At 41.0% G+C, this 25,564-nt stretch overlaps 1 protein-coding gene across 21 annotated transcripts in view; it reads left to right on the top strand.

Annotated features, from left to right (window-relative positions):
• The window catches only part of ALPK1 (alpha kinase 1), a 132,374-nt gene extending 107,433 nt beyond the window's left edge, over window positions 1-24,941 (top strand). For 15 of the 21 annotated variants that reach the window (XM_073804968.1, XM_073804967.1, XM_019927817.3 and 12 more), the window contains 12 exons: window positions 2,556-2,754; window positions 4,084-4,128; window positions 6,488-6,547; window positions 8,599-8,685; window positions 9,438-9,514; window positions 10,391-10,486; window positions 12,569-12,673; window positions 13,363-15,496; window positions 18,136-18,289; window positions 21,489-21,651; window positions 22,925-23,111; window positions 24,275-24,941. In XM_073804968.1, coding sequence (XP_073661069.1) covers window positions 2,556-2,754; window positions 4,084-4,128; window positions 6,488-6,547; window positions 8,599-8,685; window positions 9,438-9,514; window positions 10,391-10,486; window positions 12,569-12,673; window positions 13,363-15,496; window positions 18,136-18,289; window positions 21,489-21,651; window positions 22,925-23,111; window positions 24,275-24,474 — 3,507 coding nt within the window. In that variant the 3' untranslated portion in view covers window positions 24,475-24,941. The other 6 variants (XR_012331902.1, XR_004526624.2, XM_019927820.3 and 3 more) reach the window with 6 other exon arrangements.
• The last annotated feature ends 623 nt before the right edge of the window (window positions 24,942-25,564 follow it).

Below are 25,564 nucleotides of genomic sequence, written 5' to 3'. Positions count from 1 at the left end.
GTAGCTCTAAGAACAGCACTTGTGAAAAGGTGGCTTTGGAGTCATATTCTTGGATCTTCACTCTGGTGTCATCTATAAATGTAGCTTAGCTACACTCTAGTCTCTGCTTCTTCCCATCCTGCAACAACTGGAAAATTTTTTCTATCCTTCTTAGTTCAGATCAATAAGTTCATTTTTCAAGCCAGACCACAGAGTCATGGGCCAAGTGTCAGGTGGGTACTCTTAGGTTAGCCTTGAGCTGGTGGTAAGATGGGGAGAGGGGATCAAGGTCAAGTAGCAAAATACATTGCTGCTTCAAAGGCAGTGGCTGTGGGCAGAGCAGTTTCCCTTAGAAAGGGTTACGGTGTGTCAGGCAGTGATTAATGTTGGGGTAACTAACACCTCTCTTCCCCTCCTGGAGCAAACTAAGATATAAAACAAAAGAGGAGTTAGGCAGACAAGAGATTAAATATTACCTTTAATTCTGACAAAGGCTAAATTGAAAGATATAGCTTGGTATTAGAACAAGGGGGTCTGCTAGATGAACCCCAGAATTATGTCGACTTCCCCATTCAGTCACAGAAATTACTGGGCCAAGCAGAACACCCCATATAGGGTGGCTTTCTGATATAGAAGAGCAGAGAAGAATCCCTGTTTCCTTTAGACAACTCATTCCCAAAAGAAAAAAGAGAGGAGCTAAGCCATGCATGCCCAGTTTCTTCTTCCCAATTTTTCTTATCAGTGTAGTCCAACTCTCCTGGGACAGAGTGGGTAAAGGAGTAGAGAGAGGCCAGGAGTGCTACAGTACTTGAGCTCCCTTCACGTGGAAGGAAACATCAAAGGAGAGAAGAGGTATTCCCCTAACAATTGGCATCACTATCACAGTTTCAGTAGTGATCAACTAAGAACAAAAGGATAAATACAAGAGCACATTATCACTTTTCAAACTTAAAAAACACAGCATAGGTTAAAACCCTTAACAAGTTAAGAAAGCATCAGTTTGATAAGAGAAGGATTATTGTGCTGATTCTCAGTAGGCAAGGTATAAATGAAAAGAAATAGGATTCTAGGAGTAAGAATGAGAGGAGTGATTCAATTGGATGATTAAAATATTGGTTTTGACCTTTAAATAAATAGAACCTGCCTCTTAGGATTGTTGTGAGAATCGAATAAATTAATACATATAAAGCTCTTAGCACTGTGCCTGGCACCTGGTTTTGCCCAATAAGTGTTAGTACTTATGTGGTGAAGAAAGCAATGCTTGTATGATAAGATTGTGGTAGGAGAATGGGCAATGCTTACAATGCCTTTCTAGGCTTCATACGTGAGCTAACATGCCCAGAAAAAACTCTGCTTGATATAGTTTAGCAAATGGAGAAAGTACTAGTGGGTGGTAAACTCATTTATGCTAACAGCTGCATGACTTTCAATGTCTTTTGTATAATACCTTAAAAGGCCAAAAGATGATTTTTTCCATAAAAGTTTGCCTCATTTATCTCTACTTCTCACTCTTTATGTTATACTTTCATTTCATGTCTGTTTTTTTTCTTATTTTATTCATTAACTAAACATAATCATATTAAACAAATATAAAATATTGCCTAGAAGTCTATATTTCTTCTTTTTTTTTTTTGGCGGTACACGGGCCTCTCACTGCCATGGCCTCTCCCGTTGCAGAGCACAGGCTCCGGACGCGCAGGCTCAGCGGCCATGGCTCACAGGCCCAGCCGCTCCGCAGCATGTGGGATCTTCCCGGACCGGGGCACGAACCCGTGTCCCCTGCATCGGCAGGCGGACTCTCAACCACTGCGCCACCAGCGCAGAAGCCCCTATATTTCTTCTTAATTAAAATAGAGGCAATAAATGAAGCAGAATATTATGAACTGACATGGAAACTTCTAGATGTTATGATGACCAAAAAAATCAAGTAGCAAAAGAATATATCTAGTGTAATGCCATTTAGGAAGGGAGGGAGGGAGGAAGGAAGGAAGGGAGGGAGGGAGGAAAGAAATAAAGGAAAAGAAAGGGAGGGAGGGAGGGAGGGAGAAAGCAAGGAAAAGAAAGAGAAAAAAGAAAAGAAAAATAGAGGGAGAAAATGAGAAAGGAGAGAGAGAGAAGGCAAGGTAGGACAAAGAAACAATGTCTAAATAAACAGAAAAGGGTAGAGGAAGTTCTGGAAGGATCTCTGGGAAACCATTAACAGGAAGAATGAGAATGAAATTTGTGGAAGGGAAAATGTAAGGTGTCAGAAAAAAACAAAGGGGCACTTTTAATTTTTACTTGGTGTTTGAATTTTTTCATAACAAGAAATATGCATTTATTACGTGTATAATATTAGAAATGTAATAGGGAAAAATGGAATGAAAGAAATATTATTTTATCCCACAAATGAATTGGGCTTTTCATTATCGTTATTATTATCATTATCATTATTATTAGCTTTTTGTTCAGTAGCGTACTGTTTCCTCTCGTAGCTGTAGGTTTTGTTGTTGTTCTTGTTTTGATAATAATACCTAGAAGACTACTGGTCCCAAGACTGCCTTCTTTTCTGCCCGACTTTATTTCTTTTCATTCAGGCGTCCCTGAAAGCCTCCATCCTCGCTCGGGAGTGTGCCACCGCAGCTGCCATTGTGTTCCTCAGCGACCGGTTCCTGTACGGGCTCGACGTCTCGGGCGAACTCCTGCAGGTCGCCCAAGGGCTGCACAAGCTGCAGCCAGCAACGCCAATTGCCCCGCAGGTGGTTATTCGCCAAGCCCGAATCTCGATGCACTCAGGTAGGCTCCTTCCTGCTGGCCCTCCTCGTCCCGGAGTCGTCCCGTCTGGGGCTCACCTTCCTCGGGGCTCCTTGACTTCCGCGGGGACGGCGGGCACCGGGGCCCTCGGGCCTTCTTTTGTAGCCGCCGGCGCTCCCGCCAGCCCGCCGCCTTGCCCTTCCCCCTGCCTCTAGCCAGCACAAAGGCCCTGGCATAAAGGATTTCAGAGCCAAAAGCAATAGAGAAAATTGTGAAAGGGGGTGGAAAATACTAATTGGAGCTTTTGTCGTCTAACAAATCTGTCCTGCTGCTTTCAAACAGGGGTATCTGAATTGCTATACTTCTGACCAGCAGCCTTTAAAAATCAGATTAGAATTCTACTATTTTCTCTTAGCTCTCCAGTCTCCTTTCTGTAGGGCCACTTGACTATGCTAACAATAGACCTGACAAACCCACTGAAGTAATTTGAGATATTTTTCCATCACATGGAACACCAGTACAGTACCTGATTAGGCCTTAAAGTATCTTTTTTTTTCCTTCTGTCACTTTGAATAAAATGAAAAATGAGGCTGACATTCTAACTTAGGCTGTAATGTAGAGGGGGACTGGAGGGGAGAGGGGCCTGCTATGTGTTACAGCAAAGTTCACTTTCATAGAATTCTTGAATTATTTAAATTACTGATAACCATGAGGTTTAGAAACTTGTAGCCTGCTGTTCTCTTTTCCAAGAGTGAAAGGATAAAGGATGAAAATAGAATGCAAGTTGCCTGTCCCAGAAACAGGACTGGCTCATTTTTTAAATTGGGTTTAGCTATTGCTATTGTTTTAATAACTCTGGCCTTGAAGAAGTTAAAATATCTTTTAACTACTTCATTTCCTTTGAAAAGGAACTGTACTAACTGTAATGAATGGGACAGTTGCTGAGTACAGAGAGGGATAGAGATAAAAGGACATGAGAGACATGGGCTTGTGGAGGATAACTTTTCACAAACCCAAGTTCATTCACTCTCAAGTTCTTGCAGCTGTGCATAAATTGTACCCATATCTTATTATTTTCTTATTATTTTCTAAAGTAATTGCATCAACAGAGTTGAACTTACGAAAAAATTCTTACTTCAAATGTCCATGATTTGGGACATTTTGTAATGTTTGGGGTTTATCATGTTGAGGGTATGAGAAAAACCTAACCACTAATACGCCTTCTGATGGCATCAGATGGAATAATGTGTGAGCAGAGCATTCTGTTAGGGGAACCGAAAGTTGAGGGCCGGGCGTGCGTGGGCAAACTAATGTTGGTTCTCATCAAATTGAGCTTGGAACAGTTACTGAGGCATGTTTCATGATACACAGATTTACAGATTTGCTATAGTGTGACATGGAAATCAAGGTCAAGTGGTAAGTAGTCATGTTGATAGCTTTGCTTTACACAACCAAATAATCTTTTCACTTACTTGTTTGGTTGATTGTTCCTCTCATGCCTCTAACTAAGGTGATATAGACTTTTTCTTCTGATGACAATTAAGCCTTGATACCATCATGAGCAGCACGCTCCTCTGCCCACACATCACATGTCTAAGGTAAAAGTCCTAGATCTTATTCTGCAACAGTTGGGGTTGTCTTTTCCTCAAAGATACTGCCAGAAATGCCACAAGAAAACAGACACAGCCTCAGAGTTAAAGTGCTTATCTGTAAACTTCTGCCCCCAGATATCTCTTGAGGCTCTACCTACACTGGGTTTCTCAGCCAGAAAGGGGGACTTAAGGCAGGAGTGGTGCCCTGGAAAGAGAACAAGGTACAGTGAAAAGGGGTCTCAGTCCCCAGCATTTGGGAATCCTGGGATAGAGAAAGGAGAGGTGTGTACGATGTTATAAGGGATAAGGGAAAGGGATAAAGATAATATGAAGGGACAGCACAGTCTGCCTGTTTTCCCCTTTGACCCAGCCCATCCTGGTATCCACTCAAAACCCATTCCAAAGGTCCAAGCGTTCAATGTCGTGGGATTTCAGAGGCAAGAGAGGATGCCCTGGGCCTGCCCAGCTCACTCCTGCCTGAAATTAGGAGACAAAACCTTTCAAGCCACAGTTAAAAACAAAGAGTCAAACTTCCAGTTCCATCAGTGTGGAGGATTGAGCAAGTGTTGAATCTTCTCCCACTTAAATATTAAATATCGAAATATTTAATTCACGGTACATAAATATCGTGAATTAAATATTTTTTAAGTGCCTGAAACATAGAAGACATTCAAAATCAGAATAGTGGACTACTGCTCCTGACACTATAGCCAAAGAGATTTACACTTGGATATAGTCCTAGGGGAAGGGATTGCCACTTTAATTCCTGTGCAGGGACAAGAGACAGGGCCTTGGGCCTACGTGGAGTGAAATATTTGGATAAAGCTGGAATCCTTAAAGGTTTGCACAGCTATGAAATGGGACTGAACTGCTCTACCAGCCCACCCAGAGAGGTGATGAGGAAGCTTATTCTCTGCCCAAGCTCTGAGGTGGAGGCCAAAAAAAATCTCTGTAAAGAAATAAAAACCCCAAGTCTGTGCCAAATGTCTGTGTGGAGTCTGAATTTACCCACAAGAGAGGGAATCACCCACCAAGTAATTAAGAAGAAATTAATTCAGGACTGAAATCTCTGGGACCTAGCAGATCAAGTACAAAATTATGCTGGAGAGAAGCATCCACACTCAAGAGGCATCTCTTAATGTCCCGACCAGAAAGGTACACAGTGTCACTTCTGCCACATCGATTGGTCACAACAGGTCACAGGGCCAGTTCAGGCTCAAGGAGAAGGAAAATAGATTCCACTTCTTGATGGAGGAATGGCAAGGTCACGTTGCAGAAGAGCATGTGGGATAGAAGATATTGTTGTGACCTCCTTTGGATCACAATCTACCACAGTCAGGTATATGTCTGTATCTGCACTTTGAAATAGGGTGGTCAGGGAAGGCCTTATGAGACAGTGAAGTGACATTTGAGCAAAGACCTGAAGGAGAAGAGAGCAAGCCTTGGAGATATCTGGAATAAACGCATTCCAGACTAAAATAAGTACAAAAGCCCTGACATGGGAACAAGCCTGGCAGATTCAAGGAGCAGTCAGGAGGCCACTGTAACCAAAGTAGAAGGAGTGAGGATGAGGGAAAGAATGCTAAGAGAAGAGGTCAAAGAAGTCCCAGGGGCCAGGTCATATGGGGCTTAGAGGCACCTGGGAGCAGAAATGGATAAAAGGATGAATGATTGAGTTTCCTCCTTACAGAAAAACAGCCATCCATAGTATAGGCCCCTCCTACGTGGTGTTAATGAAATAAATGAAAAGTTTACAAAGAACCTCTCTACCCACCCCCTAAAAAAATTCCTTCCTGATAATTCTGTAAATAGACCTATTCACGGGCAACTCTCCTCCACTTCTGGAGGCATAGTTTTCACAAAAAGGAGACACAGCCTTTGACAAAGGTTTGCCTTTACTTCTCAAGCCTTACTCTATATGAATGGATTATTCATTCATATGAATGAATATGTGTGTGTATATGTATGTACATGTATATGAATTTAATTGCAATTTCAGATACTGTACAACTTCCCACCTTACCAGTTCCTGAAAACTTCTTTTTCACTTTTGTGTATGATGTAGTTACTGATTTTAAATTTTAAAATAGAATGTTTCCCCGTTATAATGTGTTAACCTTAGAGCATGAACAGCAGTATTTAAAGCACATGTTCAGAACTAATTATGTGTTGCTTCTTTTCAGGGAAACTTTTAAAAGCAGAGTATATTCTGAGCAGTCTAATAAGCAACAGTGGAGCAACAGGTAAGGTGCTCTCATATCTTCACAATGACCTTCACCCTCCATCCCTACCAGAGTTCCAGTTTAAAAGCAACTTAGTGGGGACTTCCCTGGTGGTCCAGTGGTTATGACTCCACGCTCCCAATGCAGTGGGCCAGGGTTCGATCCCTGGTCAGGGAACTAAGATCCCACATACTGCAACTGAGCCTGCATGCCGCAACTAGAGAAACCCGCACATCGCAACTAGAGAAGCCATGAAGACCCAGCACAGCCTAAATAAGTAAATAAATATAAATAAATAAATGAAACATAATGACCTGGTAGTTACTATACACTAGATGTTCCCAGAACTACCTAGGACTGGCTCTGCTACTGATAAATGAAATGGCTTTGGTCAAGCAGGTTACTTCTCTATGTTTCCATTTTCTCTATTTAAAAACAAAAACAAAACAAAAAACAACCCAACCAAGTCTTCTAATATTGCCCTGCTTTATTGTAGAGTGTGTTATCTAATCAACATTCGCTGTGAAGGTAGGTAACTCCCTGGACCTCAGAAAGGGCTCAGCTACAGCTTTGAAAAGAATTGTGAATGGAAATTGAGCCTATAAATTCAGGAGAATACACTTACAGTTTTATGTATTTAAAGGGTCTGGAAAATAAATTTTATTTTGCTACAGAGGAGCTATAATAAAAACTTACCTTGAAATAGATTTCTTTTGATATTTAATCATACATGAGAGGAAGCAAGTCCTAATAGTTGGGTAACAATTTAAGCCTCAAATACCTTGTCTGAATTTCTGGGCACTTAAGTCAGCAAGTTTCCTATTACATTGAACACAATTCCTTGTCGACTTTTAAGCTCAATATGCTTGGATATAAGGTCTTGAGCTCCTTGAAACTTGTAGACATTTCCAGTGGGGAGGCAGTTTGAAATAACAGATATTGACCACATACCCCCATTTGTGACCACCATCACTAACCTACAATATGCATACTTCCCATCTTCTACGCCACACACACACATGCACGCACGCACGCACACACACAGATTAAAAGCTAGGGAGAAAGTAAGGAGCGTGATGTGACACAGAATAATAAGAGCATGTAATAATGAGTCTGACTTTATTTTTGATGTTTGGCAACTGGCAGCTGTCAGGCCCCAGCTTCTTCTCTCTTTGCCCCACATCTGAACAGGCTGATTTTTTTAAAGCTCGTTTATCAGTAAACCCTGGCCTAGCTGTGGGAACCTTTACCCCAGACCCACACCCTAATCACAATAAAAACAAAAGCCACTCACCACTCCCTTCGCTTAAGTCAAACGGACCAGCTTCGGTGCCTTCCCTGCTCTCCTCAGAAAGGCTCATTATGTGAGCACTGAATCTTTTCATATACTCTTAGTGCCTGTGTAGAGCCATCAGTTTCAACATTCAAACCAATTTTGGGTGGATGGGATGGATCCCGCCCTCCATGAGGCAACCACAAGACAGTGGGGTTGACACTGTAGTTAATTAACCTGGGGAAGCCTCAGAGGCAATAGCATTGAGGATAAGCCCTGAATTAGGAGCTAGAGGGGGCGGAATCCCTCCCTCTAGGTAGAGGGAATGGCAAGTGCAGATACCATGAAGCAGGAGACGGCTGCTATTATAAGGAACACAATGAAGCTGCATGGCAGAGCCCAGTTGATAACGGGGAGAGGTGGAGACCAGGCAGGATTCAGTTCCTGTGAAGCCTCATAGGTTGCAGCAAGAAGTATGGACCTTATTCTAAATACAAAGAAGAGATTGTCTCCCGAATTTATATCACATGTGTTCGTTAAGGCTTCTATGAAAATCGTTTTATTTCACCAGGCTATTTCTTTAATAATTCAAGGTCAGGGACTTCCCTGGAGGTCCAGTGTTTAAGACTCCGTGCTCCCACTGCAGGGGGCACAGGTTCAATCCCTGGTCAGGGAACTAAGATCCCACATGCTTAGCGGTGCAGCCTAAATAAATAAATAAATAAACATTAATTTTTTTTTAATTTTAAAAAATAATTCAAGGCCAAAAATGCTTTTCTTTTTTTCCTCTTTATTGTAGGTACCTGGCTGTACAGAAATGAAAGCGACAAGGTCCTGGTGCAGTCGGTCTGCATACAGATCAGAGGGCAAATTCTGCAAAAGTTAGGTACAGTCATCCTCTCAAGGCTCATTTACCAAGTCTGGCTACAAGATTTTACTATGGACTTTTCTCATTGTATCTGGTTGATACAGTTCATCCCCACTTCCCTTAGTTTCCTTATGGAAAAGAGAATGACACTTAAGATGCCAGGAATATTATGAACATTAACAAAACAAAATATTTTTCTGTTGAGTTTTGTTAAAGACATTTACAGTTGTATATTATGACTGTTAACCACAGGATTCTCGGTATTATTTCTGGCATCTGGCTCTCAGCTCATTAGGACTCCGTTTGATATAGTGACACCTTATTCTAAACCCACCCTGACAGCTTACCCATTCGTTCCTGGGAAGGTATTCCTGAGTTTTACAAGCAAAGTTTATAGGACCCTAATTATACTTTAAAATGCAAACTAATGTATTTGAAATTTAACAGAGGATGGTAATTGTTATCTTGTAAATAATGGAGAAAATTATTTCTATATTAATGTATCTTATATGTACACATGTAATATATAATATTTCTTACTGTTTCCCTGTGAAGTGAAAAATTATCTGTATTAAACCAACTGGAAAAACAGATTGCTGTTTTTCCAGCAGATTGCTATCTGCTGATTGCTGTCAGTCTAATCTAGTCATATATTTTCTTAACAAAATCCAATGAATCTTCTTTCTGTATTAGTTTTTAAAGGTATTTTCTGACACAAGAGCACAGATACTCGCAGATACTAGCAGTTTGTCCCATCTCCTTTTTTGCAGGGATGTGGTACGAAGCAGCAGAGTTAATATGGGCCTCAATCATAGGATATCTGACACTTCCTCAGCCAGATAAAAAGGTTGTTTGTCTAGTGCTTATTTTCTCATTTCCTGTACTTGTCTTTGAAAGATTATCTCCTTATGGCACAATTCAGTTTATCATTTATCAATTTTATTGGTCCTATTTTTATTGATTCTACACAGGCGTCGGACCGGGAACATTTGGTAACTTCCTTCTAGTGTCTTGCTCGTCCTCATTCACAGCTAGACGCCTGGTATATATGTAGTATTTCTATATATATTTGTAACTATTTATGCATTTATTTCTACCAATCCATTTATTTTTATTGATACCGATTTTATTATATATTTAGCCTTTACCTAATTCCATAGCAAAGTTGAGGTGGTCAAGTTGCTTATATGTAAAATCATTTTTCTTGAGTTGAATGGGAAAAGACTTCAATTAACTGTTTATGCAACATTTATTCAAGAAATTGAGAAGCAACATTTGCTTTCCTACTTGATGTTTTCATTCTCTGTGACTCTGTGAGAATATTCTCCTTGTTAATTGAAGCTTTGGGTTATACATCTTCCCAAGCTGTGTCAGCAGCACTGCCGCCTACAGTCCTTTTAACAGCACAAGTGGAATGGGGTGTGGGGACTCTTGATTGGGCCAATTCATTATGCCTAGCAGTATGGACAAGTTAGTGTTGACAATCCAGTGAAGCCCAACTAAGAAATAGCTGAGTTTGCATTATTCCCATGTCCTCAGGATGTGATGATCTCTCAAGCCCAGTGACATCCAGTTGAGAAGTATCCACAGTGTCATAATAACAATAGCAATAATAATAAGCAATGGTTTATTTAGAAGGCTAATCATTGACTTTAGGCCTTGAGATGAGAGCAACAGTTGACTGTGAATTCCTAATCTGTGTTTTGTTTGTGTTTCCTTACAGGGCATTTCCACATCACTAGGTATACTGGCAGATATCTTTGTTTCCATGAGCAGGAAAGATTATGAAAAGTTTAAAAGCAATCCTGAAATTAACTTGGTAACTATCACTTGTCAAAACCACAGTGCAGAGTGGCATCACCTGCAAAACGGTCAACATTATTTTTGGCGCTTCGTTAGTTCTCTCTCCAGGAGTCAGGCGGCACGGTGTCTCCCCTCTTCAAGTAATGTGAGCAGTCCTGGAGACAGTTCCTATGGTGTCCTGTTTGGCTTTATTATCCCAGCACCTAGCACAGTACCAGACCTACAGAGGGTACTGGGGAAAAAAAGATGGATGAATGAATGAATGAAATCAAAGTGATAAATGCTTTGAACCCCATGATTTCCTTTCAAATTATCACAAAATTCAGTTTCTACACTTGGGCTATCTCATTGACAAAGTAAAGGGGTAATAACTTTAAGACTTTAATTACCATCTGTTCAAATCAGTCACTTGCTTAGGCTCTTATCTGTGATAGTAATGATTACAAATATATGTATATTGCTTTATAATTCAGAAAGTGTGTGTATATGTATATGATCCACATACACCACATCTGCCTATGAGGTAGGTAGAGCAAAATGTGTCAGTCCCATTTTTGAGAAAAATAAACTAAGGTCCAGAGAAACTAAGTGACCTCTGCAACTTGTACAATCAGTAATAAAGAGAACTGGGAGCAGAAGCCAGGTCTCTAAGCAGTTTGCAGCATCGCACAGACATTGACTTCTCTCCTGCACTGCACTGAAATTGAGATTTTTAACGGTATCGTCAATTATTGCCTTTTTAAAAATACCAGGGGGCTTCCCTGGTGGCGCAGTGGTTGAGAGTCCGCCTGCCAATGCAGGGGACACGGGTTCGTGCCCCGGTCCGGGAAGATCCCACATGCCGCGGAGCGGCTGGACCCGTGATCCATGGCCGCTGAGCCTGCGCATCCGGAGCCTGTGCTTCGCAATGGGAGAGGCCACACCAGTGAGAGGCCCGCATACAGCAAAAAAAAAAAAAAGAATCCGCCTGCCAGTGCAGGGGACATGGGTTCGAGCCCTAGTCTGGGAAGATCCCACATGCCGCGGAGCAACTAAGCCCATGCGCCACAACTACTGAGCCTGTACTCTAGACCCCACGAGCCACAACTACTGAAGCCCATGTGCCTAGAGCCCGAGCTCCGCAACGAGAGAAGCCACTGCAGTGAGAAGCCTGCGCACCGCAACGAAGAGTAGCCCCCGCTCACTGCAGCTAGAGAAAGCCTGCGCGCAGCAACGAAGACCCAATGCAGCCATTAATAAATAAATAAATAAAATACATTTATAAAAAAATACCAAGGCAGCAACAGTAACTGTACTCAGTACTAATTAGTGTAGCATAAGAACACATACAGCTTGCTGCTAGCAATCTGAATCTTAGCAAAATGTTGCTTTTGTCAGAACAAAACACAGGAAAAGGGTTATGCCCCTTGTTCAGTGAAGTTGTCTCTGAGGACTGTTTAACATTGCAAACTGCCCTTCTGCCTTGGACCTCCTCAGCCTCTTCTCACTTTATTTTCCTTTGGAACACTTGCTGCCATCTCAAATACTATGCATTTTACTTGTTTTGTGTATTGACTGATCTCCTCCCCTTAACAGGAAATAAGCTTATTGCAGGCTCACTGTCTGCTCTCTCCTTCATGGCTAGAACAGTGCCTGGCACATGGAGGTACTCAATACATATTTCTGGAATAAATGATTCAATCTTAATTGCTGTGAAATCGTACATTAAAGGGCTCTTTGACAAGAACAATGCAGAAATCATCAGTGAATCTGACTGCAAAATGTGCAGAGTTCTGTGAACAAAGAGCTGCATGATCCTCCAAAGAAACTTGTCTGAATTACTTTGCACAGGCAGGCAGTGTGAATGTTTGCACACGTGAGGCCCTCTCTGCGGTATGAGTTGGGGATGGATGATGTATGGGTGTGGGGGAAAGGACAGTCACTGTCTTGGGGTCTTTTGACCCGCTTACTCTTTCTTGGCCCTGTTCTGAAATGCTTGTGATTAGGCGCAGGGCATGCCTCAGAATCTTGAAAGAAAAGCAAAGGAATTTTATAGCCTGTCTTTTGCTAATGGATCAATAATTGTCAACAGTACACTCGGCCTCCTGTTTTCTCACAGGGCTTGCTGAAGGAGTTTGACCACCATTTGCTGTCAGCCGCTGAAGCCTGCAAGCTGGCAGCCGCCTTCAGTCCCTACACGCCTCTCTTCGTGCTCACGGCTATGGTAAACAGTGCAGCCCTCACTGCTCCTCTCTCCAGTGACAGATGTAACTGCTGGGAGGGAAGGGTCTAACCTTAAAATAGGCTTTGTGTATATCATTAGATAATTGTGATCAGACCTCACATATGTAAAGGTTTTATCAGTCAGAGTAGTGACATCCTGGTGGGAGCTAAGTTAATACAGCTGGAGGATTTGATGTTATCTGCTCTAGAACAATGGTTCCCAAGCATGTCAGAATCACCTAAAAGCCCTTTCCAAATACATATTCTTGGGCTCTACCCTAAATCCACTAAATGTAAATCCCTGGGGTTTGTACCCAGAAACCTTTCATTATGAAATACTGCCCGGGTGATTCAAATGCACAGAGGGGTTTGGAAGCCACTAATCTATTGTTTTGACTATTATTAAACAAATGTTGTGTTTGTATATAGCAAAATTATTATGTCCACCTTCCACATATAGACTCTGTTTGCTAAAACTAACAATAACAACAGTAACAAATTTATTGTCTTTGATCAAAAAGTATCAGGGCTACGGTAGGATGGTAGCTGGTAGTTTCTGTATTTTTCCATGACACATGTTTATTTTTTTATAATATTTCTAATGACTGTCCTCCAGGGATGAAAAGTTTTCCCTGATTCACCTCCAGTTTCCAATTCAGTGTCTGATTTTGTATTTGGTATTTTCCTCAGAATATACGTGGCACATGCCTGTTGTCATATAGTAGTTCTAATGACTGTCCTCCAGGAATGAAAAATTCATATCTGTGTGAAGCCAAAGAGGCGTTTGAAATTGGCCTCCTTACCAAGAAATGTGATGAACCAGTTACTGGAAAACAGGAGCTCCATAGTTTTCTCAAAGCTGCTTTCGGTCTCACCACGGTGCACCAGAGGCTCTATGGGGAGATGGAGACGGTCCACACAGCAAGTCAGCTCTGTAGTGAAGCTATGGGAAAGCTGTATACTTTCAGTACTTCCTCCAGAAGTCAGGAGAGAGAAGCTGTCTCTCAGGAAGTCATGTCTCTTATCACCAGGGTGAAGGGACAGTTACAAGTTCAGAGCTTCTCAAATTTAGATGATAAGTCTTATGTTCCAGAGGGTTTCAAGTGTGGGTTGGAGAAACCCATCTTGCATGGGCAAGTGGATTTCCAAAAAATTATTGAAACCTATTCACAGCACCACACTTCAGTGTGCGAAATATTTGAAAGCACTTGTGGAAACAACAAAAATAAACAGGAAGGTACAAAAACAGGAGTCTGTATCACTGATCTAAAAACAGAAACAAAAAACATAGATACTGTGAGTACTACTGAGGACAAACCACGTTTTGAAAAAGGCATGGTAATATCTGCCTCCCAAATGGCTAGGAATGGTTGGGAGAAACTCAGGAGGGTAGGAAGGAGAAACTTGGCCAGTTCTGATGCATTTCGAGTCTCCGTGGATGAAGATGTGGAGACTGAGGCTGAGTCAACAGACCATAGCAGTGGTGGGGGAGCTGTTTTGAACAAGTCTCTGAGCGACAGCCAGAGCTCCAGTTCTTGGAGCAAGTTATCAGGGTGTAGTTCTTCTACAAGCTGGGAGGAAGTGAATTACCATGTTGGTGATATGTCAGCCAGAAGAGAGCCTAGCAAGGAAGAGCATCATGTGGACACTCAGTGTTCCACTGCCCTGGCAGAAGAACTGGAGATCGATGGGGGGAGCAGAGCTGTACATCCACTGTCTTCAGAGCTTCATGGTCTCTCTCTCCAGGTGTCCAGGGATGACAGTTTAGAGTCTTCTCAAAGTCAACTACCCAAGCCCATGCCCTTGACAACTTTTCCTCCTCATAACACAACAGGCACTTTGTTGGCCTCAGGTGCAGGGCTGTTAAAAGGAGCCCCAGAAGGTATGTGGGAAGCTGGAAATGTGGGGTCCAGAGATACTTCTGCTCATTCCAGACCCTCATTTGGTTCTGCTTCTTGGTCTTCTGATTCTGGTTGGCCCAAGAACATGGCCACATATCCTTCGATCCAAGAAGAAGAAACCTTTGAAATAATTGATAAGTTTCCAGAAATCAACTGTGATGCCAAAGACAGTCATGAAGAAGAGAAGAGAGAAGAAATCAAAGGAGACACAGGTCCCACATTTAAAGATAGCGCCTGCTGGGTTGACGCAGAAGAAGAAACAGCAGAGAGAGCAGAAGATAGGCCTGTAGACTTCCACATAGTTGTGGACGAGCCTCTGGGCAAAAGTTCCATGACAGCATGTAGCACTTTCACTCCTCATTGGCTTGTTCAAAATCCTGACTCAGGGAAAAGTGGTGGCTCAGTCAAAGAGCAGGACATTGACCCTGATGCCTCCACGGTGGATGAGGAGAGCCAACTGCTGGGCAGCACAGATGTTCACGCCACAAGCACACATGGCTCTCACAGACCATGTGCTCTGAGGCAGCTGCGTGGTCAGGGAGCCCAGATCTCCAATTCCTCTGTAAGTGGTAACACTTCCATCCCTGTCCTCAGCGAGGACTGCACTACCACAGAGGAAGCAAATGAACCTGGAAACGTGCTAAACTGCAGCCAGAGCTCCAGCTCATCCTTGGCATGGTGGTTGGAATCACCTGCAATTTCCAGTGGTTCTTCTGAGGGAGAAAACCCATGGTCCTTTCTGAATTCCAGTGGAAGTTCTTTTGTTTCATTGCCAGGAATGACAACACAAAAGATCCTTAAGGCTCGCACCCTGCAGCCTGATGACTTTGAAAAACTCTTGGCAGGGGTGAGGCATGATTGGCTGTTCCAGAGACTGGAGAATACAGGAGTTTTTAAGTCCAGGCAACTCCATGGAGCACATAGTAAGTACAGCCTTTCAGGAAGCATCTCTGCATGTTCAGGGCCCTCTGAAGCTCTTGTTATGTAGATCACTTAAAGCTCATGAAAGATATCGACCCCAGTTATGCTTTGTGAATATATAGAGAAATGTGTAGTTCAGGGACCTTCTTCCGTGCTATAAGGACACACAAGGCAGTAAGGGAGAATCTTACAGGACTCAGGAGCAGTCATCAGTCAGGGCTTAAACAGCTCTGGATGCCATATACACTCAGCATTTGTCTCCTCCACTGATTCTCATTACCAACCAGCTGATTTTTCCCTATTTTTCCCATTCAAATCCTAGGGAGATGGGATTTGACGTAGTTACACATCATCCTTCTAGTGGGCAGAGATTTTCACATCTGTCCTAAGTGGTTTCTTGCCAGTCAATGGATTGATCAGGTACAATTAGCAACTGCTTCCTGCTTAAGGAACAGCGCAAGGTCTCTTCCCCTAGCAGGAAGCCTCGGCTGGGGCCACCCAGCCATCAGCATGTCCACAACAGCTTAGAAGTGGTGGAGAAGCTGGGACAAAGACAAAAGAAGGTTCTTCTCTTAGCCCAGAGGATCACATTGTAATGCCCTCCAAGGTACTGAAGAATTATTTGAATGAGAAAAAAATATATATTGTAAAATGAATTTCAGAGGAAACAAACTACGTAGATTGCTGAGCACTGCATATTAAAGTAGTAGTTCTCAACACTGGTATCGCATGAGAATCTCCTCCCAAAAGGCTTTTTTTTTTTTTTTTTTTTAAGGCTGCTTTGGGTCTTCATTGCTGCATGCGGGCTTTCTCTAGTTGCGGCGAGCGAGGGCTACTCTTCGTTGCGGTGCACAGGCTTCTCATTGTGGTGGCTTCTCTTGTTGTGGAGCATGGGCTGTAGAGGTGCGGACTTCAGTAGTTGTCACGGGCTTAGTTGCTCTGCAGCATGTGGGATCTTCCCAGACCATGGCTCGAACCCATGTCCCCTGCACTGGCAGCCGGATTCTTAACCACTGCGCCACCAGGGAAGTCCTGAGAATCTCCCAAGAGGCTTTTTAGCTTTTTTAAACTTCCAGTGCCTCACCCCAGAGATTCCAGTCTAATGGGTCTGTGATGTGATCCAGGCATCCTTATTTTTTAAGAGCTCCCCAGTGACTTTGTGTAAAGCCAATGTAAAGAACTTCTGTTTCAAAATATTTCAGTGTTTTGCCTGCCACCTTGAAGTCAGACTAAAAGACAGATCAGGTTGTTGCCAAAAGAAGCAAAATTTTCTAATAATAGGGTTTCCCTGCTTGCTGTGAGATTCTGCAGTTTCAAAATCACATTTCTGAGAGTTAGGTAGCTGCCTTATTGTTTTGTCTGTGTGCCAATTTATAGGTGAAAAAACACATTGGAGGAAGCAAGGCCCAAAGTTGAAAAAACTGAACAAGTTATGCATTCTCCCCTTGCTTCTTCCCTCAGTTCACTGCCCTTTCTATGTGTGTGTGCAAGCAGCTCGCCTTCCATTTCCTTCCCCAGCTTCTCTGATTGAGTCACCCAACCGCGATCACCATCTCCCCCAACCCCATCATCTCCCTTACCGATCCCAGACCTGTGGGTTTATCTCACTTTAAGTATTTTCTCTCCCGAGTCTCCTGTTCATTTACCCTTTATCACAACCTAGACACTGGAAGTCTTTGTTCACTTCACTTTAACTTGGATCCAAAATGTTGCATTTCTTCATTAGGGTTCATGTTGGTCTTCCCCCTTAAAGAGATGTTTTCTTGCTAGCATTGGTCTTCCTTTCTTTAAGGTGGAAACAACGCTTACTTTTTCCTCTTATCTTTTCCTTTTTCAATTGAGTTTGCGTCTTTGTACAATAGCTATATTTTCTCAGTAGTTCCTGGACTTTCCCAACGTAAACAAAATATGTAAGAGAAAGCTAGGGTGCACTTTCATATGCAATCTAGGATTCCTGGTGTTGCCAGGAACCTTTGGGGTAGAATTATTCAATTTATTTCTATCTGCGTGATCTGGCATAGGTAGCAGCCTCTATTATTTGAGGTCCCCAGATAATTAGAAGAAGATGCACACACATATCGCTTGTTCCAAGATGGTCTCTGGGGTTTTGCTGTTTAAAAAGCCCTTTTGGGCTTCCCTGGTGGCGCAGTGGTTGAGGGTCCACCTGCCAATGCAGGGGACACGGGTTCGTGCCCTGGTCCGGGAGGATCCCACATGCCACGGAGCAGCTGGGCCTGTGAGCCATGGCCGCTGGGCCTGCGCATCCGGAGCCTGTGCTCCGCAACGGAAGAGGCCACAACAGTGAGAGGCCTGCGTACCGCAAAAAAAAAAAAAAAAAAGCCCTTTTATTTTCCATTACTTTCATACAGAAGCTCTGACCTTAATATGTTTCCATCACAAACAAGAGATTTTGTGAACCAAAGGATATTCTTCACTGTAATTTCTCAAGCTTTACCTTTTTATCGTACTTCACTAACTTTTTAGTAATAGTCATAGAAGAGGATAAAGTTTGAGAAAATATATTAAAAAGTTGAATATTTCAAATGAGCTGGACTGGGACCTGTGTTACTTCAATTTTATCCATGAATTGTAAGATCTTTTTGAAAAATAAGATCAATATTCATCTTATCTTTTTTTCAAGATGCTCTTTTGTTAAAATATTCCAAGAAATCTGAACTGTGGACAGCCCAGGAAACTGTTGTGTATTTGGGGGACTACCTGAATGTGAAGAAGAAAGGCAGACAAAGGAATGCATTTTGGGTACATCATCTTCATCAAGAAGAAACTCTGGGGAGGTATTGCTTAAAAGCACCTATATCACCAATGTAAAAAGGGCCAATTTTTCCCTTCTGTTAAGTAATTGTTTATGAGACTTTGAAAGGGCTGAAAAAATGGCTAAAATGTATGTTTTCAGAATTCAGCTCCTTTTTCCTCCTCCTCATTATCATATATGGAGGACCCACATTATGTCAGCCATTGGGCTGGATGTTTTATATACGATTTCAAACCCATTAGGGAACATTAAACCCCATTGTGCAGATAAGAAAAATAGTGTTCCTGGCTATATGACAGGCCACAGAGTCTTAAACACTGTCACTAAAAATGGTGGCAAGAAAGGCTAAACTATGCAAGCCATATTTCTAAGTAAATGGACGAGTCTGCAAAAAAAGGCAGAAAAATCCTCTAAGGCCAGGGTTGAAGCATATCCAGGGATATAAGTGAATACTGAATCCTTAAGACACCCTCCATAAAAGTTTTGGGCAGGGGAGGGATGAGAGAGCAGCTAGTGACAGAAGTTACACATGGAAGGGGATGAGTTTAGAGACCACGGATATATATATATATATTTTTCCCCCCAGTTGGAGTATAGTTCCTTTACAATATTGTGTTAGTTTCTACTGTACAGCAAAGTGAATCAACTATACGTATACATATATCCCCTCTTTTTTGGATTTCCTTCTCATTTAGGTCACTACGGGGCACTGAGTAGAGTTCTCTGTGCTGTACAGTAGGTTCTTATTAGTTGTCTATTTTATACATAGTATCAATAGTGTATATATGTCAATCCCAATCTCCCAATTCATCCCACCGCCCCCCCTTGCTATCCATTTGTTTGTTCTCTGCATCTGTGTCTCTATTTCTGCTTTGTAAATAAGAACGTCTATACCAATATTTTCAGATTCCACATATATGCATTAATATACGATATTTGTTTTTCTCTTTCTGACTTCCTTTATTCCATATGACAGTCTCTAGGTCCATCCATAGAGACCACCGATATAAAGCAGGGACACAGGAATGGCTACATGCTCAAAAATAGGTTTTTTAAAGAAATGCCACTCCCACTGAGGCAAATAACCTGGAAAGTTTTTTGTTTGGCCTTAGTTCTTGACGACAACTTTAAGCAAAGTCTCACCTGAAAATTAGTGATCACAGGTGGTACTCATTGGGTTTAAGGCCTAATTTTATACCATGTGTGTATTTTAAAGGACCTATAGGCAAGACTTTTAATGTAGACCTTGATCTTTAGCCAAATCCAAAAAATGTAAGAAATAAATAGAAAGAGAAAAAAAGAGAGAAATTGGGTGACTCTTAAATAGTAGAAATACATTTCTTGAAAAGGTTGTTGATGATAATACTAATAATAGTAAACATGTACATTTCTTACTACTTCCCAAGCCCTGTTTTAAGTCATTGATATACTAATTTAATTAATCTTCAAAAAACCCTATGAGGTAGTTACTACTGTATTAGTATCCCCATCTTACAGATGAGGGAACTGAGACACAGAGATGTTAAGAAACCTGCACCAATTCACACGTCAAAGTGGTGAAGCCAGGTGTAACGGGTATAATTGTGTCCCTCCAACCCCAGATTCAAGTTGACTTTATAACGCCAAGTACCTCAGACTGTGATCTTATTTGGAAATGGAGTCATTGCAGATGTAATTAGTTAAGATGAGTTCATACTGGAGTAGGATAGGCCCATCATCCACTATGACTGGTATCCTTATAAAAAGAGGAAATTTGGAGACAGACACACACAGGGAGAATGATATGAAAATTGTAGTTACACTGCCACCAAGCAGGAACTATCAGAAGCCAGGAGAGAGGCCTGGAAAAGATCCTTCCCTAATGCCTTCAGAGGGAGCATGGCTCTGTTGACACCTTGATCTTAGACTTACAGACCCTAGAACTGTGAGAAAAATCAGTTTCTGTTGTTTAAGCCACCCACGTTGTGGCACTTTGTTACAGCAGTCCTAAGCAACTAATATACCAGGATACATGATAGGAGGATCTGAGATGGGAAATAAAAGAGAGAAGAAGAGACAGGGAAGATGGAGTGAAAGGGTCTAACATACATCTGACCAGAAAAAGATAACAGAGCAAATAGAAAAGAATTACTACTTTAATAGATGATTTCTGACAATTTTCCAGAACTGCCAAAATATACTAATCTTCAAATAACAGGAATCACAATGAATCCCAAGTAGGATAAAAAGTGTTGTGCACATAATAGGTGATGATGGAAAACAAGTATTTGTACAGATTAAGTAATTATAAAAGGAAAGGGTAGAGGAAACCTTCAGATTGATTAGTTGACCTAATATAAGGTCATGCTGCAGGGAGTGAAAGATCTGCTTCCAGAGTCCATGCACTTTCCAGTACCCATGCTGGCTCCCTTGACTTACCAAAGAAGTCTGGTGAACTGCTGCACTAAGTGGACACTTTCTCTTTAAAATCAGTATCATCTGGGGTCATTGTATTAGGATTCTCCAGAAACACAAAACCAGTAATGTATATATGTGTGTGTGTGTCTGTGTGTATATATACATATATATATGTATATATATATACATAAAGATTTATTTTTAGGAATTGACTCCCATAATTATGGAGGCTAGCAAGTCTCAGCATCTGTAATTGGCAAGCTGGAGATCCAGGAGAGCTGATGATATGTAGTTCCAGTCCAAAGGCCAGCAGGCTTGAGACCGAAGAGGAGATGATGTTTCAGTTCAAGTCCCAAAGCAGGAAAAGATCAGTATCCCAGCTCAGAAGCAGTCAGGCAAGAATTCTCTGTTACTTGAAAGAAGGTCAGCCTTTTGTTCCATTTGTCCCTTCAACTGGATGAGGCCCACGCACATTAGGGAGGGCAACCTACTTTACTCAGTCTATTGATTTAAATGTTAAACTCATCCAAAAACACCCTCACAGAAACACCCAGAATAATGTTTGACCAAATACTTGGGCACCCTATGGACAAATCAGGTTGACACATAGACTTAACCATCAGTCAGCTAGTATGAATTATGTTCCACTGTTCAGGTGGCTCTTACAAAATTATTTGAGTCATGAGATAAGATAACATTAACAATCTAAGGCGGAGAAAGAGTAACATCTTTCAAGCTTTTTTGCATATCTCTCTTGACCTCTTCTTTCTTACTCTATAGTAGGATCACTTTGCATTTCTTCGTGTGGTTTTTTCCATTCACAGATATGTTGGGAAAGAATATAAGGAGCAGAAGGGGCTCTGGCACCACTTCATCGATGTGGAGAGGCAGATGACTGCACAGCACTATGTGACAGAATTTAACAAGAGACTTTATGAACAAAATATTCACACACAGATATTCTACATACCATCCTCAGTATTACTGGTAAGATTAAAGAAATCAAGAGTTTGATTAAGCAGGACTGTAAATATATATTAGGTTAGATTTCTATTGCCAACCTACCATTCATCTACCTCCACCATCATTCTGGTAAAATTCAATAAACTCAGTTACCAGCTTCCTTCATCTACTTCATCTGCTTCAACTACTTGTAAGATATGTAAGAAATATGACCCTCTGTACCCTGATGCATCATTTGGATCCTTCAAGTCACATTTGAAGATCTGTTGATCCTGGTACCTGGTCCGTCATGGTCGAGTTAGCATTTTTAGTATACTTTTCCTTTGTGTTGTCTTTGTACTTTTAGAGAGAGAGAAGGGACCCTAAAGATCATATCTATACAAATTATTCCCTCAACATGATGCATAAATCCTGTTTCATACTCATTGACCCCCACCCCTTGCAATCAAGTGATAACTAAGCCATAGCTTAAACACCTTCAGTAAGAAAAAAATAATTATCGTTTTTTTTACTTTAAATAATTCCAGTTGTTAGGAAATTGGCCCAGATCGGTCATCTTCTAATTTCTACCTGGATTGTAGCTCTTCCCTCTGGGACCGTTGAGACCAATCCCTCTTCACTATGATATCTGTTTAAATATGCAAAGGCACCCATCCCCACTGACATTTCTCTTCTTTGGATTAAGAATACCCTGCTTCCCCACAGGTGCTGGGTCTTAGCATATTTACACCCTAAAGAATTTTTTTTTTTACTTTGGCCAGAGATATTTTTAGACCCATATTTTATTACTTATTTAATAATAGCTATTATCTATTTTACAATTTCTTTATGTGAAGCACTATGCTGGGCATTTAACAAACAAACATTAACTCTAACCTTTGAAACAAAATAGTTCTACAGTCTACAAAATAGATCACATTGCACAAAAATGCTTGAGCTGATATTCCAACCCAGAGTCACAGTGCATGATCTAGCTACATGCCCTGGCAAGCCAGCCCCCTAGCATAGGTCACTTCATGGACTAATTTTTATTTGTACTTTTTAATAAAAGAATAATAAAAATTTTAGGTTCTATTATATGCCACATACATGTTAAGCACTTTACATGCATGGTCTCATATAATCCTTTTAATGGTCCTATAGCTATTATTACACCCACTTTACAAATAAGGAAACCAAAATCTAGAGAAGTAATAGTGCTCCTGAGTGGCAAAGCCTGGGTTCAAATTGAGATCTTCTGTCCTCAAAGACCACGGCCTTCACCATTGTTATACTGTCTCCCATTTCTACTTTTCAGATTTTAGAGGGCAAGACAATAAAAGGATGTGTCAGTGTGGAACCTTACATACTGGGAGAATTTGTAAAATTGTCAAATAACACGAAAGTGGTGAAAACAGAATACAAAGCCACAGAATATGGCTTGGCTTACGGCCACTTTTCTTACGAGTTTTCCAATCATAGAGATGTTGTGGTCGATTTACAAGGTATGTGAAACTGGGAATTATTTTTTTATTTTTAGTATTATTTATATGTAAATGTGAGGTTTTGTAACTAGTTCTACTAATCATTATTTAATAAATAGATTGTTCAGTGCATAGGCTACTATTTGGAATTAAATTAATCAATTTTGCTGTATGTAGCAAATGATGCCTAGAAAAAATGTTTAAAGCTTTCTACAAGTGTCTAAGGTGTCAAATAATCAGTGAGAAGATCTGGCTCACATTCTCTTGGGCTTCATTCTAGAGCAAATCTGTAACAGCTTTTTTTAAAATTTCACTCAAGTGGATTTGAGTGATGTAGGTTTCTTATGACTGCATGTTGTAATGTGTCACAGTCTTTCCACACTTTCTTTCCTCTAGCTCTTTACCTTTATTACAGGTGTGATACTGGGTTTCATAACTGGAATCATTATGGAACAGAAAGCTGTGTGTACTTGAATCTAACTTCCTTTAAAATCTGCATTAACATTTAAATTTTGTTTCAGTTTGGTATTTTATTTATCAGAATTATTGGCCATTATTCTATCTTCATTTAAATGATAAATGAGTTTTATTATAATTATTTCTAGTAAAGATTCTATGACCATCCTCCAAGATCTTTTCTATCCCCCTTCCATAGCATTTATCATCACTCTGTTATATTACATATTTTACTTACTTATATTATTTATTTATCTGTCCCCCTTCACAAGAATGTTACACAAATGAGTACAGAGATTTTTTACTAACTTGTTCACTGCTGTATCTCCAGCACCCAAAACAGTGTTTTATACAGTGTGTACACTCAATAAGTATTTGTTAATGAACAGAGGAATGTATGAACTAATGAGTGAAGCATTAAAGAAACTTCTGAATCATGAAAATATTGTGATTTAATAATTATACTAAGTGCATGTTATTGCTCTCTAATTCCTGGGTCTGGTATGTCATATTTGACAAATTTAATTACCCAATATTTAATTATTCTTCTTAAAGCAATAATTGGAATATGCAACGCCAAGTCCCTTAACAGAAATTTATTTGTCATAAACCAGAGGATGACCAGGTTTTTAAAGTGTCTTGTATATATTATACTTTTTTTTTTTCAGAAACACTTTACTGACATTTATAGAGGATTTAATTCTCAGACATATGTATTTCTCTTTTAGGTTGGGTGACTGGTAATGGAAAAGGGCTTATCTACCTCACAGATCCCCAGATTCACTCTGTTGATCAGAAAGATGTCACTACCAATTTTGGAAAGAGAGGAATTTTTTACTTCTTTAATAACCAGCATGTGGAATGTAATGAAATATGCCATCGCCTTTCTTTGACAAGACCTTCAATTGAGAAACCAAATAATTCATAGACTATCTAGAGTGATAATGACCACTTAGTGCTGCTCACCAGTGCTGGGCTCTCCCCTCCTTCCAGGGACACCAGTTATGGCACAGCCTGGTTCCTTGGGTTTAGGTGGGAACATGGGACTGGTTCCAGCCAATGATTTGTGAGAGGCATTGATAAGTATCACTTTCAGGCCCATATTAAATTGCCAGGGCAACACCAGGGCAGAGTCTCTTTCCCTCTGCGCAATTACCAAGAGTACACCAGGAGATAGCTGCTCATCAGCATAAGTCCTGCAATGAGGAAATCACAGGAAGGAGCCCCACTGACCCACGATGGACAGAAAACACACATGAGAAATAAACTTTTCTGGCTTAAGCCAGAAATTTTGGAGCTTTTGTCACTGTCCATCAAGACTGATACTATTGGTGTTTTTCTTATTGATTTAGGAGTTCTTTATATATATATATTAAAGAATTCAGGCCTTTGTGATATGCGTTCCTTTTTTTTTTGTTTGTCTTTTGACTTTGTATGAACCTTTTTTCCATGCAGAATTTGTTTTATACACTTGAATTCATCAGTCTTTTTTTATGGCTTCTAGGTTATATGTCTTCCGTAGATCTTCCCTACTCTGGGTTTTGTTATTTTTAATCCTCCCACATTTTCTTCTAGTGCATTTACACTTGTGAGAGGTCTGAGGGAAGATGGTGCATTTTGATGGCCACCACAGTCTGCCCTTGCACCACACAGATCTGGTGCTTCACACAGGTTTGGGGATCAGCGCCTCCATGAGCTCACCGGAAGTTTACAGAAAGATTGGTGAGCTATTCCCTTACTGCAGTTAGTCTTCGGGGCTGCAACTGGTACACACTCTCTCCCTCCTCCACTATTCATTCTAAATTTCCCTTAACTATTACCTCAGCAAATCTGAGTGCCTTACCTAGTGATGTGACTCAGGCCTACATACGTGCAGGTTCTGAATTCTAAATAGTTATTCCTTTCTCAGTTTGAGTTTACTGCACATGTCTTTTCATAATTGCAGATGGAGCAGGTGAGAACCATTCAGATCTCCTGATACGGGGAGTATAGTTGACTGACACCCCCGGCTTGCACCC

This window comes from Tursiops truncatus, chromosome 5 (genome assembly GCF_011762595.2).
Source record: "Tursiops truncatus isolate mTurTru1 chromosome 5, mTurTru1.mat.Y, whole genome shotgun sequence".
In the NCBI taxonomy this organism is placed as follows: Eukaryota; Metazoa; Chordata; class Mammalia; order Artiodactyla; family Delphinidae; genus Tursiops; species Tursiops truncatus.
The sequence above is the reverse complement of the archived record's forward strand: the minus strand, read 5'-3'. Positions and strand labels throughout refer to the sequence as shown.